Source organism: Xiphophorus couchianus, chromosome 11 (genome assembly GCF_001444195.1).
Source record: "Xiphophorus couchianus chromosome 11, X_couchianus-1.0, whole genome shotgun sequence".
NCBI classification, from domain to species: domain Eukaryota; kingdom Metazoa; phylum Chordata; class Actinopteri; order Cyprinodontiformes; family Poeciliidae; genus Xiphophorus; species Xiphophorus couchianus.
Genome location: NC_040238.1, coordinates 6,449,154 through 6,462,572, shown reverse-complemented (window position 1 = coordinate 6,462,572; position 13,419 = coordinate 6,449,154). Strand labels below are relative to the sequence as shown.

Below are 13,419 nucleotides of genomic sequence, written 5' to 3'. Positions count from 1 at the left end.
CCTGCTGGCACCAACAACCTTTTCAGCATGTTGTTCTTCTTAGGCCTTCTAATGAGCCATCATTGGATCCAGGTGCGTTAAACCAGGGAGAGAACTAAAACATTCATGATGCCGGCCCTCCAGGACCCACTTTGGGCTCCCCTGACCTGCACCATCAATAATTGTGCAAACTGCCTCCAGAATTTTTGGTCTGTCACCATTTTATCTAGACGATATCCACGCCACCGACAGCAGAAGTAAAACAAGGGAGACCAGCCAATACGTTTTTATCTTGTGTTTCCTCAGAGAATGGTCCATACACACTTCAGAGAAAGCTGCGTTTAGACTCTGAAAAGAACGCAGAAATAAACCATTTGTGGATTTTCAAGTCTGTCATTATGTTTCAACTCAATTACATGTATTTTGGGTTTAAATGTGTTTTTATTTACCAATGTATTTTATAAAATCTAGTTAACTTTTAAAAGTTTGATTAGTTTTTAAAAGGCTTAGAAAGAGAGACAGGGCAAATCATATTTTACACAAATTTATGTACAATGTATGCGTTACATATGCTAAAACAACAGCTGTGGAAGAACTGAATGGTATTCCCACTAAATGGAGTTAGAAAGCTAACGGTGGCTCAGAGCTGTACCTCTGTCAGATAGACAGAGATTGAGAAGGAGAGCAACTTCAAAGAGATTTGGTTCAACTTGATGGTGATGGCAGCCTTCTGTTCATTTTCCACACCTCATTTCTTCTGTTTAGGTGGAGGTCTGAAAACACAAAAACAGAGTCATTATGGGCTTTACACACATTACCAAACTCAAGAAAATCAAAAGAAAGCTGACAAGTATTACAGCAGTACCGACCAGGCGGACCAATCCGTTTAAACATTCAACAGCTTGTACATGAATGGTTTTGCACATTTAGATCTATGTATGTTTTCATCTCAGATAAAGTTATCTTTGTCATACAGTTGTTTGTAGGTTTGATTTGAGCAGTGGTCCTGAGGAGCAGGAATGTGAGGTTACCTGTAGATGCCCACCACCACAGCGTGGTCTCTCTCATAGGGCTCCAGAGTCAGCTGTTCCTGTGGCTTCATGTTCTCAGCACTCATCTTCTTCACTTCAGAAGCAAAAACTGCCTCTGGAGCTGCTGTGGAGTCTATACAGTTGGCCTAAAAACAACAATAAAAAGGCTTGAGCTTCACAATTTCACATGCATCAACTTCACTTAGTACATCACCTATAAACACAGGAATCTTAAAGTGGCAGAATAAAAGCAGAGTTGGACTAATGCATCTGGTGAAAATATGCTTAGTACATTCATCTTCATTCCTACACCCAGTCACAACAAAGGTCCTGCAGTTCACTCAAGTTCAAATCTAAATCATCCTTTATTAGATGCCATTTACCCCTTCTTCACATCATGACCATGTGCTGCCAAAATAGTTTTCATTCCGTAAGGTGATGAGATTAAGGATGCAACAATTTATCTGTGCTGATTTCCTTAACTTTGGGAGATCGGCCAATTCTTGCACAGGAAGCCGATTCTATCCCCTGATCTTCTGTACCTCATCAAAAGTCTACAAATCAACCACAGTCGTCTTCTGCTCTCCTGTGAGAGAGGTTTCACTGAGACAGGTTCACAGGTCATGTCTGCATGTTTGGAGTTAAAAGTCACCCCATTGTTACCAACTCTTGGTTCATCAGCACAAAAAATACATACATCCATTCCAAGATGTTCTACAGAGGATAAAAAGTCAATGAAAACACACAACCTATACACATTCAATGTTAAAATAGTAAAATGAAAATGAATAAAAGATAATTTAATAACTTAGTACAATCGCTTTGTTGAACAATTCGAATTCAATTGAGAGTACTAGACAAAGAAAGTCAGGTATAAACAAACATTCCAAAAGTGGAGTGAAGCCATCATCCACACTTCCTTGCATTTTATAGCTAAATTCCTCAAAGTGATGGAGTGGCAAGCAGTCCTTTGGACGTGCCCTGCCTCTGACCCACTGACAGAGAGACACACCCTAAAACCTGCACCCCCAGACAGCCTGTTTGGTCTCAGGATTTAAACCACTGAATACATAACACACTCCAATTAGAACTAGACCTGTCACAATAACTAATTTTACTGGATGATAATTATTAGTGTCTCACTGAGACATTAATAAACTTTGATTTTGTAAATAACACTTGGCACTGGAAGATATTTTAAATATCCAAAATAAACAGCCAAAATCAGTAAATAAAAAGAACACACAACCTAAATTAAGTAAATTATGAAGCCAATGTAAAGAAATTGCCCTTCAAAAAATATTAATAAGCAGAATAAAAATTATTAAGCTGATTTTAATTAATCATGCAATCGATTGCTTAATTAAAACACCAATGTTATGCTTCTTTCTCTTAATTACCAGTGTGTTCGCCTGATTTGAGTCAAATCTCAGATTTCACCAACTTATCACAAAGCACTCTCTGCTCTTGATGCATTGACTGTGGAATTACAACAGGCAAGTCTGACAGTGGAGACATTTGTACCAAAAATCAAGGTTTATTATCAGCATTCAGCCTTTTATTCAAAGATTTTGTGTCGTTTGATAAAGTTATGAACAAACCTTAATTGAGATAACAAAGTGTCCTCCATTTTTCAGGAAGTTGTGAGCATTCAAAGCAACAATCCTTGTCTGGTCAGGCTGGGCCACATCGGCAAAAATGACATCCACCATGCCTAAAAGAAAAGGCAACACTGAATATATGATGCATGATTTGCTCTTTCACCAGCTGGCTGGACAAATGAGGTAACATTCAACCAGGTGTTCAACAAGATATCATCGATGAAGCCACTAAACAGGTAGCTTGGTTACAAAAAACTGAAATCAAAAAACTTGTTTCCAAGTAAACACTTATTTTAGTAATACGTTGTTAAGATGTTACAAGCTGGAATACAGGAGCTTCTTTGTTCTGTTCAACAGAATTGGTTGGAGAAGCAGGAACTGTGTGAGACAGACATGTTTATGACATCCAACTCAGGCCCACAGCTCCAGCTGTCCTAGTGGGGCAATAAGAGGACTGGTGTTTCCAGAACTACCTACCAACCAACATGCGGTATTTGTGTGGATGCCTGGCGTCTTCAATGATTGGAATGATATTGGTGCGTTTCTTTGCCACATTGAGAAGATCACGACCCGATCGATGGGAGAACTCCACCGCATAGACCAGTCCCTCCTGTGACCAAAAGAAAAGTGTTATATTTACTTAAATGAAGACTTTACTCTTCTGTTAAACAGTAACTGTTTTTCTGTATGCATATCTAAAAGCCTTCTGTTGAGCATCATGTACAGAGCTAGAAACCATATTCATTTATGGGGTTATTTAGTGTTATTCTTTGCTTCTGGACCTGCCTCCTAATTGAACAGAAACTCCTGTTCAATTATTGAAACTCCTGTTCAATTATGTCGATATTGTTCCATTTTTTGCAGGGTTTCCCCCAGTGTATTGTGAGCCTGGTGGCCCGCCATGCTTTACTAGCCCCCACCAGACTAAGTGTTGCTTGTTTATGTTTTTATGAAAATAATAATTATAAAATCGTTTAATTTTTTTTCTTTTAAAGCCAGATTGTAAGCGTCTCTGTTGCTCTGAGCATTTTCACTTGCAGAGCAGATTTATTCCTAAAAGATAGGTTTATAGTTTATGCATTTAAAGCCGGCAGCGCATGGACCAATAACACGGCTGGCGCCTCTGTGCGCTACCGCTGCTTGATGAACTTTACCTGAGCATGGATTCGCACACACCTTCTTTCACTCAAACTGGACACAGGCTGACATGTATGGATATTTACCAACCCCAGTGAGGAATTATGTTTCTTTAGAGAACTCAAGGTAGGAGTTTAAAACCCACGGAGTTAGCTCTGGCTGCGCAGCTCTGTGTGAACTGCAGGAGTAACTTGCAGTTGTGAATTCAGAGGAGTGCGTTGAGCGAGCGGTGAGAATGATTTATATTTGTGAACAAAGAATTTTGTGCGGCTTTTCCATCTCAACACGCTGCCCATCTGCGCTGTGAAGTTTATGTCTGTGTTCCCCTTTAACCAGAGTGTTAGTGGTTAAGGCACCAGCGGTAACCCCTAACCTCTCCTCGTAGTCACGCATCACACTGGTTTTATATTATTTTATTATTATTTTTAGTATAATTTTTCCGTTTCAAATGCTTTGTCTACAAAGTCAGACAGAGTTAATATGCGCGGCCACGCGGAGATCTGAAAGTCACGTCCCATAAACTCCAGCAGCCAGAACAGTTTCTGTGACTCTTATTAAAAACTCAAGAGACACGAAGTAGAAGAGCTAATAGAGCCACATTAGCAGCAATAAATTAAATCTCCCGTTTGTTGAGCATCTTTGCGCAGGGCAATGGATTTAACTCATTATGCAGGGCCGGTCCAAAGCTGCATGAGGCCTTGAGCAGAATTTGACTTAGGGGCCCCTCTTGTTGCTAAAAACATCAATACCTCTAATAGCTTCTGGGTTAGATTTAATCTTGGGGAGGGAGACTATTTTAATTGTCCAACCTAAAAGGCAATAACTTATAATTGCAGTTTATTAATTTGTACTTGTGAACAACCAGAGCTCAAACTCAAAGATTAAACTCACAGCATCAGATTGCTGCTGTGGTAACAAAACAATTTAACTATGAATATTGTTCTTTGATCTTTTACAAAGTAAACTGGCCAGTTCCTTAAAATCTTACATATAAATGTTAAACAATTTAAAATCTTTTAATTTATTTATGCTGAAACCATTAAATCAAATTCAGCAGCATTGATAATCTCAATAAACAAATGTTACATTTATGTATCCGTGGTTTGTGTTAAAATATTAGCATTCATGTGGCCCCTGAAGGCCTGGGGGGGGCCTCATGGAGCCACTAACTTCATTTGGATTAGACAGAAGTGCAAATAATTTAAATTCATTATAATTGTATTTTTTGATCTGTTGTTTAGACTAGTTGTGGGTTTAACTAGCGTTTCACTGGCGATGTTTTCCCGTAACATATAATTACCCAGTAATATTTTTATATTTCCTGTCTACTTAACATCTTTTAATACAAAAACACAGTGGCCTGGTGATGGACCGCCTTGGAGCTCCGACCACCGGGCTTAGCAAGTTTTCTGGGGGAAACCCTGGTTTTGGTAACATTGGCAGCAGTAAGAAATATGGTCGGTGACTTAAAGATTAATTAGCCAGGAAGATCATTGCCCTCCTGTGTAATTCTGTTAAAAAAAAAGTTCTTGCTTTCTGCTTTGGACGTCTTTTTACCTGCAGTAAGTCTTGATATAGTCAAAGTCTGTAAAGTGCTTGTTTTTTTAAATGTCATTACATTTGTTGTGTTGATGTATTATAGACTGTAGTAAAGCATTGATTAATGCCTGGTTTTAAAATTAGTTCACTGGACTTGTAGCCATTATTTTGTGCCCATTGTTGGACACCACATGGCAGGAACGAACCCGATCGAACCGTTATACCTAGGATTTCTGTCGGCCAATGTGTGGTCTGTCAGGTTTTAAAAATGGGCCGACAGCTCTTAGACCGTTGGTCTTTCTAAGATTGTCATAAGGGGAAAAATAGGAGCAAAAAATCGTGTAGTGTGAACTATTGCATCAGGTAGTCGATTTGCCCATCTTCTCTATTTAAATCTAATTATTACTGAAGGGCAACATAATATACAGACTTCATAATCTACACTCTTTTGGTTGAATGCAGTATTTATTTCCACTTTGGCTTTATGTTGTTTAGGTTTTATTCAAGTACATTTTTTATTAATGGAGGTCATTTTTATTTTTGGTTGTTTTATTTTGTTTATCAGCTCCAGTGTTTAGTGTTCTTTTGAAAATAAAGTGTATCTATCTTTGGCAGGAAATCGCATGAATTATTATGTCATTTCCATTAAATCAGTGTAAAAAGGTCTCTTCAAACAATATTATCGTTTATCGCAATAATTTTTGAGACAATTAATCACTCAGCAAAATTTGTTATTGTGACAGGCCGAGGGTCAACTTAAAACGTTTCCACTCTGCTTCAATCCCAAGACAGAAACAAGAAGCCTTAGTGTAGTCCAGAAAGTGTCTTCAGACAGAGACAGACTTGTCCTGTATGTGTCCTGGCTTATGGTTGAACTCATCAGACAAATAGAGAAGCAGCTCATGAAAAGACAAGAAATCACCATGGAGCCATGTGATGCATGTTAAAGCCCAGCATGTTAAGAGCATTAAAGGGTCCTAACAGATGCACATCATCTGCCCTCAGATGATGTTTGAAAGGAGAAATAAAACTGGAGAGCCATACTCACCGGTCCAACAATGTCTGAGACGTGGGACACGGTGGTCCCAGAGGCGGCCCCCAGGTACATGACCTTGGCTCCAGGTTTGATATGGATCTTGTCAATTCCTCCTAGAATAGCTGCTGCCAGCTTTGAGCGGAAAGGATTCCAGGCTCTGTACTCAATCTTGGCCTCTCCTTCCTGACAAAAAACACACCTAGTTATTGGGATAATCAATACTGATCAGCAAACAAATCAGCCATTGAAGTCACACTTTACCTCCACACTCATTCTCTTCTCTCCGTACACAGATTCTCCCATCACCATGTTCTTGGTGACCAGGGCGTCCTCCTTCCCTCTGCAGATAAACACTCCTAACACACACACACCCCAATTTACTGATGGATATTTAAATTCAAAAGTTCACACCCAGACACTGAAACATTCTAAATATGCAACGACATTTTGTTTTCATTTCTACTCTACTTCCCATGTTCAGTCAAATTTTAAGAATGGAAGCTAAACTGATTCAAACCAGGGATGCAGCGATTGGAGTTCCCTAGCAACAGTCCTATCAACAGTAAGACTTAAACAGTCTTTTAAGAAGACTGTTGATAGGCCAGAGACAATATGAAAAGTCACAATATAGTAACAAACTTGCTAAGTTGACAAGAGTGTTAATGGAGCACCTGCAGACGTCAAGGACATCAAGCAAGGAAATGGGGCCGATTTATCGGTGCACTCCTGATTAAAACTAAAATGTGGGGACTCAAAGCAACATGCGACTTCATGCTTAGCATGTCAAACAGCATATTAAAGACTTTTACAGCTAAAAATCTGCTTGACTAATATTTGATAATAACCTTCATGTCTGTGAGGCTCGATCAGAACCCTTTTCCCTCCTCCTAAGCCTCCTCTGCTGCCGCCCCTTCCTCCTCTTCCTCTCGGGGTGCCTCTCCCGCCACCTCTGCCTCGAAATCCTCCACCGTCTGGGGACCTAAAGCCTCCACCTAAAAGACAAACATCAGAGCCTGGCGTCAGAAAGAATTTCAGACCTGCCAGGTGTAAACCAGACAAGTTGGAGAACAGCCTCCTGTTCTCCAACTTCAACCCTGATCCATAGAAATCATTAGCAGAACTCAGATATGATTGAGAGGACCCATCATGTGACTGAGGTGTGTTAATCAAGAATAACTCAAAAGGCATAAAGTGCTCAACACCAGCAGGGGCTGCATCTTGTTTATGTTGCAGTCAGCTGGAAAGTGGGAACAGACACTCGATGTGTTTGAGCCATTATTGGCTCTGTTGGACAAAATCTTTCACCATGAAAGACAATCTCTGCTCATGAGATTTAAACATTTGGTTTTTAACATTAATCAGCTACAAATCAAAACAAAATAGACTGTGTGCTTTCTCACCTCTTCCTCCTCGGCCCCCCCGGTCACCGAAGCCACCTCTGAACCCTCCACGACCTCCGCCTCGTCCTCCTCTGTCTCCACGCGGACTGAAACCTTTAGCAGATACATTTCAGCTGAGAACATCCAGGACAAAACAAGCCTTTCAGGAAGTGCAGGACACACACTGAGGTTAACACACAAACATCCTCCTCACCAATAAAAACATTGATTCATCACTTGTTATCAATAGTTGAACATCTTTATTAAAATGCATTATAAAATATGCAAAAGTATTCACTGATCCAAGTCAATGTACAGTGAATGAATCCAGTTTATCCCGACACCCATAAACATTCCATCATTTCACACAATTCTATACAGACTCAGTCTTCTACCTTTGTCTAAATTTCCCAAATGTTTTATTTTTAAGACAAGACAAGTGCTAATGAGATAAAGACGCAGCAACTCTGCCTGACAAAGTAGACAAAGCATTTGATACGACTCAATTTGAAGCATTATGGCACTGCAAAAAAAAAAAAAAAAAACAGCATTAGGCAAGTGCAATACTTCCTCCAGGGGCTGAAACACCGTCCCACTGAGGAACAGTACATAAACTTTATCAGCGCAGACAGAGCCACGCACTGGGCCAGTGTGTGTGAGATGTAAACGCACATGGCACACATAATTCTTTGTTCATAAACCATTCTCACTGCACGCTCAACATGAACCTCTGAAAGCAGGACTATAGGTTATACCTGCGGTTCACATAGATCTTGCGCAAGCAGAGCAGGAACTGTGACTTTTAAACTTGACTTATACCTTGATGCAGTATTCTCCAAAGAAAAAGCAGTCCTTGCTGGGGGCTTAAAATAAATTCCTATACAAATGAAGCCTGCAAGAACACTTTCCAAATCGTTCAGTTTGAGTGAGATGTGGGGTGCAAACCGTGCTGAGGTAAACTTGAAAGATGCAGCTATGATGGCGCACTAGGCGGCCACAGCGTAGAGGCCTGCAGTGAGATTGGTGTGCGCTGCCAGCTTCATGTCTTGTTCATTGCATCAACTATAAACCTATCTTTTAGGAATGATTCTGTTCTGCCAGTGAAATGCTGAGCACAACAGAGATGGCATGCAGTCTGAAGTAATTTTTTGAATTAAAAAAAACAAAACAAAACAACCAACACTTAGCCTGGTGGGGTCTGCAGGCAAGTAAAGCCTGGCGACTCCGCCAGGCTTATGATACACTGGGGAGAAACCCTGGGTTACTAATTAATTAATTTACTGTTCACATCACAGTTCTATTTTTTCTGAGAAAGATGTATTTTCATCTTTAAACCTTAAAAATATCAAATACATCTATCAAAGAACCTAAATAAGATAGTTTTATCATACAAAATCACAAGCCATTTTAGGAAAACCCTAATATATTTTAAAATTTTGCTTTCCAACCTGGTGCAGGTAGAAACTTAACTACCAGGGAAATGAACAGATTGGCCATGTTAGATACATGGGCATGAGGTGGTGATGCTGGGGCAACATACATGTGGTGAAACAAAGTAGCAAAACAACAGTCAAATCCAGCATGTTCTCAAGAATGCTCTCAGAATAGCCTGTTTGGGCCACTTCAATTCTTTCATATCTATATAAGCATGCTCAGTCCCATATTTGGGGCTTATGAATCCTAAAAAACAAATATTGATTTAAATTGCATTTTTGTTTTACTTTTCGTAAACTTGCCCCATTTCTATTACTTTTGAGTCTAATTCTAACAAAAACTTTCTGTACATCAGACATGCAGTGACCCACAGATGTTTATTATTATGGATAAAATGATTCTGTGTCTTTCCTCTGTCCCTTATCTGCTCTCATGCACACTGCTGCAGGCTTACATAACCATAACATATAGGACTGGCAGCAATCTTCTAGGTTACACATAACAAAAACTGTTAAAGCAGCTCAACACCCCTTAGAGAGGCTGTAAAATAAGATAAAAGCAGAACTTGTGCTACAATATGTGCTCACTTGGTGTAACCCTTAAGGTGAGCTAAGAGGAGCCCAGCGCTGGACGGTGAATGTCACTCTATCTCTTCCATTTGTATGAATCGTAACATTTGATCATTTTCAGCAAATCCCTATTTCTCAAAGTAATGACACTGAGGGATTTTGATCGGGTTCTGGAACCGGTAACCGGACCTGAGTGGTGCAGAGAGGGGAAAATGTGAGAACTACAACATTATGAAAACAAGGGTTTATTTGTAGGATTTCTTTAAATAAGGTATTGGTTTTAAATAGAATAAAGTAATGAACCATTTAATTTCAAGAGATTTTTAAGCTAGCAATGTATTTGTCACAAAATATGTTAAAACCCCTTTACTGCTATGATGACACAGATGTTATCATGAACCCTTTGACTTACATGTACATCACAGGAAAGAGGCTAAACAAGCTGGGGTTTTTCTTTTACTTCCAGCAAAAAAATAGCTGGAGGGAGGAAAGTCTTTTAGAAAGTGTAACAAGCTGAGAGAAAAATGCCTCGTTGTTAGGCTTGCTAATCAAACATTCCCCTTCTTCGTTACTTAACGCTTTGACTTAATATTTAAGAACCTGGCAGTGAACGTTTCTGTGAAGTAATTTGTTTTATCAATTTTATTGGGGACAAAATTCCCCTTTGTAAACACTTGCCACAATGTAGAGAATTCTGATGTTCCAAAATCTAAACATATTTTAGTTTACTTAAACTTTAAATCAAAAGTCATACATCTTAACGCAGCTATTTCTTCAACACTGAACAGTTTCGTTGAGAAAACAGTCTAGGTTAATGCTAGCCACGTGTTAATGCTAGCCTACTTTGAGCCCGTTTCTCTCCGCTCTCCATGCTCGTCCATCTCCACCAGAACCAAGCGGTCCGCTGCTGCTGACCCACCGAGACTCTTCACTGGACCTTCCTGCTGTTTTCCTGCTTCTCGCGCCTCGGTGGGTCTACAGCACGTGCTTAGCAAGTCGACGAGGTTCCAGCTCGAACTACGCGCTGTAATTTACCATTGAAACTTTACTAATGAAAATAACTTCATGCAGTCATTACGTATACATTATGTATCTAATTACGCGACTCTATAGCTGGTAGCACTTTATTTTCACCTGGAGAAGAAGGTTTTGACTGGACAACTGTTAAAAGACTGCGACGGAGATGAAGGCCAATTTCTTTTCTGAACCTCTGAACCCAGAACATGACATTAAAGACACTATTAAACGGGCCCTAAACCCCGTCACTCGTGATGTTACTGTACCTGGTCTCATGTTAGTTGAAGATTAGCGATGAAATAACAACCCGAAAACTTGTGCGGCGCTTCTCCTACGGCGACTCCAAATCTGCGTTTCACCACACACAGTGAACACGTGTGGAGGTACCGCACGTGCGCAGAGAGGCTCCTTCTTCTTCGTTCTCCTTTCTTTTTTTCTGTTTTCATCAGTTACCAAGTAGAATGTAAGAGTATTACTGCCATCTCCTGGGCTGGAGGATAGGAATGTAGACAAACAGATTTACATTCTCCGCAGCCTGTCAAGGAACCTACATCCCTGCCAGCTTATTTAGTTGCATCTGGAAGTACTTAAATTGTCTTCATGGCTAGTTTACAGAAAGTAAAATTGGAAAATCGTCCACGTTTCCCTGATTTAGGATTCATTTCCCTTTCCCTTTTCCAGAAGCTTGTCCGCTTTCCTGCCAGGTAGATCCCAGGTTGTCATTGGGTCACGTCACTTATAAAATGGTCTCTTTTCTTTATTTGAACTAAATAATGCTCTTAGGAATAAAAAAAAAACTCCCCAAGAAAATATAATATTTATTATAATATGATTAATAAGTTTAGTAATTCATCTAAAAAGTTTTTTCTGGAATGGTATAATTTTTTTCTGGGAAGTTGTTGTAATTTGGCATTCACAGTTCCACTCCTAAAACAAGGTAAAGAGCGGTCAAATCCAGCAGGTTACAGACATATTGCTTTATCTTCACAGGCATATATATGTGAAATAATGGAGAGAATGATAAATAAAAGATTGATCTCTACTTTGTTGAGAGGAGGGGATATTTATCAAATTCAAAATGGATTTAGAAAAGATAGAAGCACTGTGGATTCTATTCTGTGTTTAGAACATAAAATCAGAAAATTACAATTTAATAAGGAGACTTTGGTGGCTGTCTTTTTGATATAGAGAAGGCTTATGATATGATGTGGAAGGAAGGTTTTATAACCAAATTTAAAAAGATAGGAATTAGTGGATCAATGTTTCATTTGAATGAAATATTTTTTACAAGATCAATCAATGCCAGTAAGAATCGGAGAATATTTTTTAGATACATTTTTGGTTGAAAATGGTATGCCTCAGAGAAGTATAGTGAGTCCTTTGTTCTTTTCTATTATGATTAATGATATGTTTGGAAATTTGAAGAGTGGAATGGGGTTTTCTTAATTTCTTTCTTTCTTGAATAAATCAGGCTTAAAACTTCCCCCAAACAACAAAAAATACATTTATAAGTTAAATTAGTTAGAATATAGAAAGCACAGAATACAGCACATGTTAGTGAGGGGGTAGATCCCTCACAGATCAGCAACAGCAACATTACTCAAAAAATGAGAATAATATTCAGTATCAAGCCTTGAGGTTATGTACAGGAGCTGTCAGAACAACTCCAACATCAGCTTTGCCAGTAGAAATGGGAGAGATGCCACTTCAGTTCAGAAGACTACAGTTAATTTCATCTTACTGGTGTCATTTAAAGGGTCACAATGGAAATCATCCATGTCAGGAGATTTTAAAACCAAGTTTGGAAGTTTGGAAAAGGAAAAGAAGAAATTAAATTCTTTTGTCTGGACTGTAGAAAACTTTATAAAAAACTATAAAAAAAATTTATCTGACATAAATATCAGTTCCTTTATCACCAGTTCATCTGTCTCTATTTTCTACTAGTGTTGTTGATTTTACTTTGTTGGAGATCAGAGAAAAGAAAACCTTTCAAATCCATATTCAGTACAATCCATACTTAAATAATACATATTATGGATGCGTCCATGTTTACAGAGGCTTAAAAAAACTCAATAGAGGATGTCATTCATTCCAGAAATTGAATTCCAGAATTACATTTTAAACAGGTAAAATAATACCTGTTGGAGTCTCAGTTTATGCAGGAGAGATGCTGGGAATTATTTTATCTCTACCATGGACTGAGGAAGTTGAGATATTTAGGAAGTGTAATTTGTTCAGATTCAAGTTTGTTATTCTATTCATTAAAAAAAATAACCATTCACATAATTGACCAGACCCTTTTGTTAGAGATTAAATTATTAATTTATAGAATTCAGACAATGGGTTTATTAGTTATTTTTACATGGGTACCATTACTTATAGAAATAAAAAGTAATGAGTTGGCAGTTAAATATGCAAACCAAGCAACAAAAAGTAGTTATATTATTGCTACCATAAAGTAGAAAGCAAATAGATTATTAAACAAAAGGTTAAGGAGAAATGGCAGAAACACTGGGAAAAAGAACTGGAAGGTGGCATTCAAAGGAAAGTTGTTATAATGAGGAGAAATAGAAAGGAGGAAACAGTTATATGAAGATTACATTTTGATCATACAGGGTTAAATAGTACTTTATTTAAAATGGGAAAACATCCAACAGGAAATGTGATTTTGTTTTCAAGAAGAGACGGTGAAACAGG

General features: G+C 38.6%; 1 protein-coding gene across 1 annotated transcript; it reads right to left on the bottom strand.

Annotated features, from left to right (window-relative positions):
- Positions 1 to 249: 249 nt before the first annotated feature.
- Positions 250 to 11,143, bottom strand: fbl (fibrillarin). The gene is made up of 9 exons (XM_028032333.1): positions 10,989 to 11,143; positions 7,724 to 7,816; positions 7,169 to 7,315; positions 6,585 to 6,679; positions 6,336 to 6,506; positions 3,089 to 3,221; positions 2,612 to 2,724; positions 1,011 to 1,156; positions 250 to 752 (listed from the first exon to the last, which is right to left on the bottom strand). The coding sequence occupies exons 1-9, from the start codon at positions 10,996 to 10,998 to the stop codon at positions 728 to 730; spliced, it is 933 nt and encodes a 310-aa protein (XP_027888134.1). The 5' UTR covers positions 10,999 to 11,143; the 3' UTR covers positions 250 to 727.
- Positions 11,144 to 13,419: the final 2,276 nt, after the last annotated feature.

Coding starts and splice junctions, on each gene's coding strand:
- fbl (XM_028032333.1), bottom strand. Junction 6,680..7,168: donor CGAGCCTCACAGACATGAAG/GTTATTATCAAA, acceptor TGTGTGTGTTAG/GAGTGTTTATCTGCAGAGGG. Junction 6,507..6,584: donor AGAAGAGAATGAGTGTGGAG/GTAAAGTGTGAC, acceptor GTTTTTTGTCAG/GAAGGAGAGGCCAAGATTGA.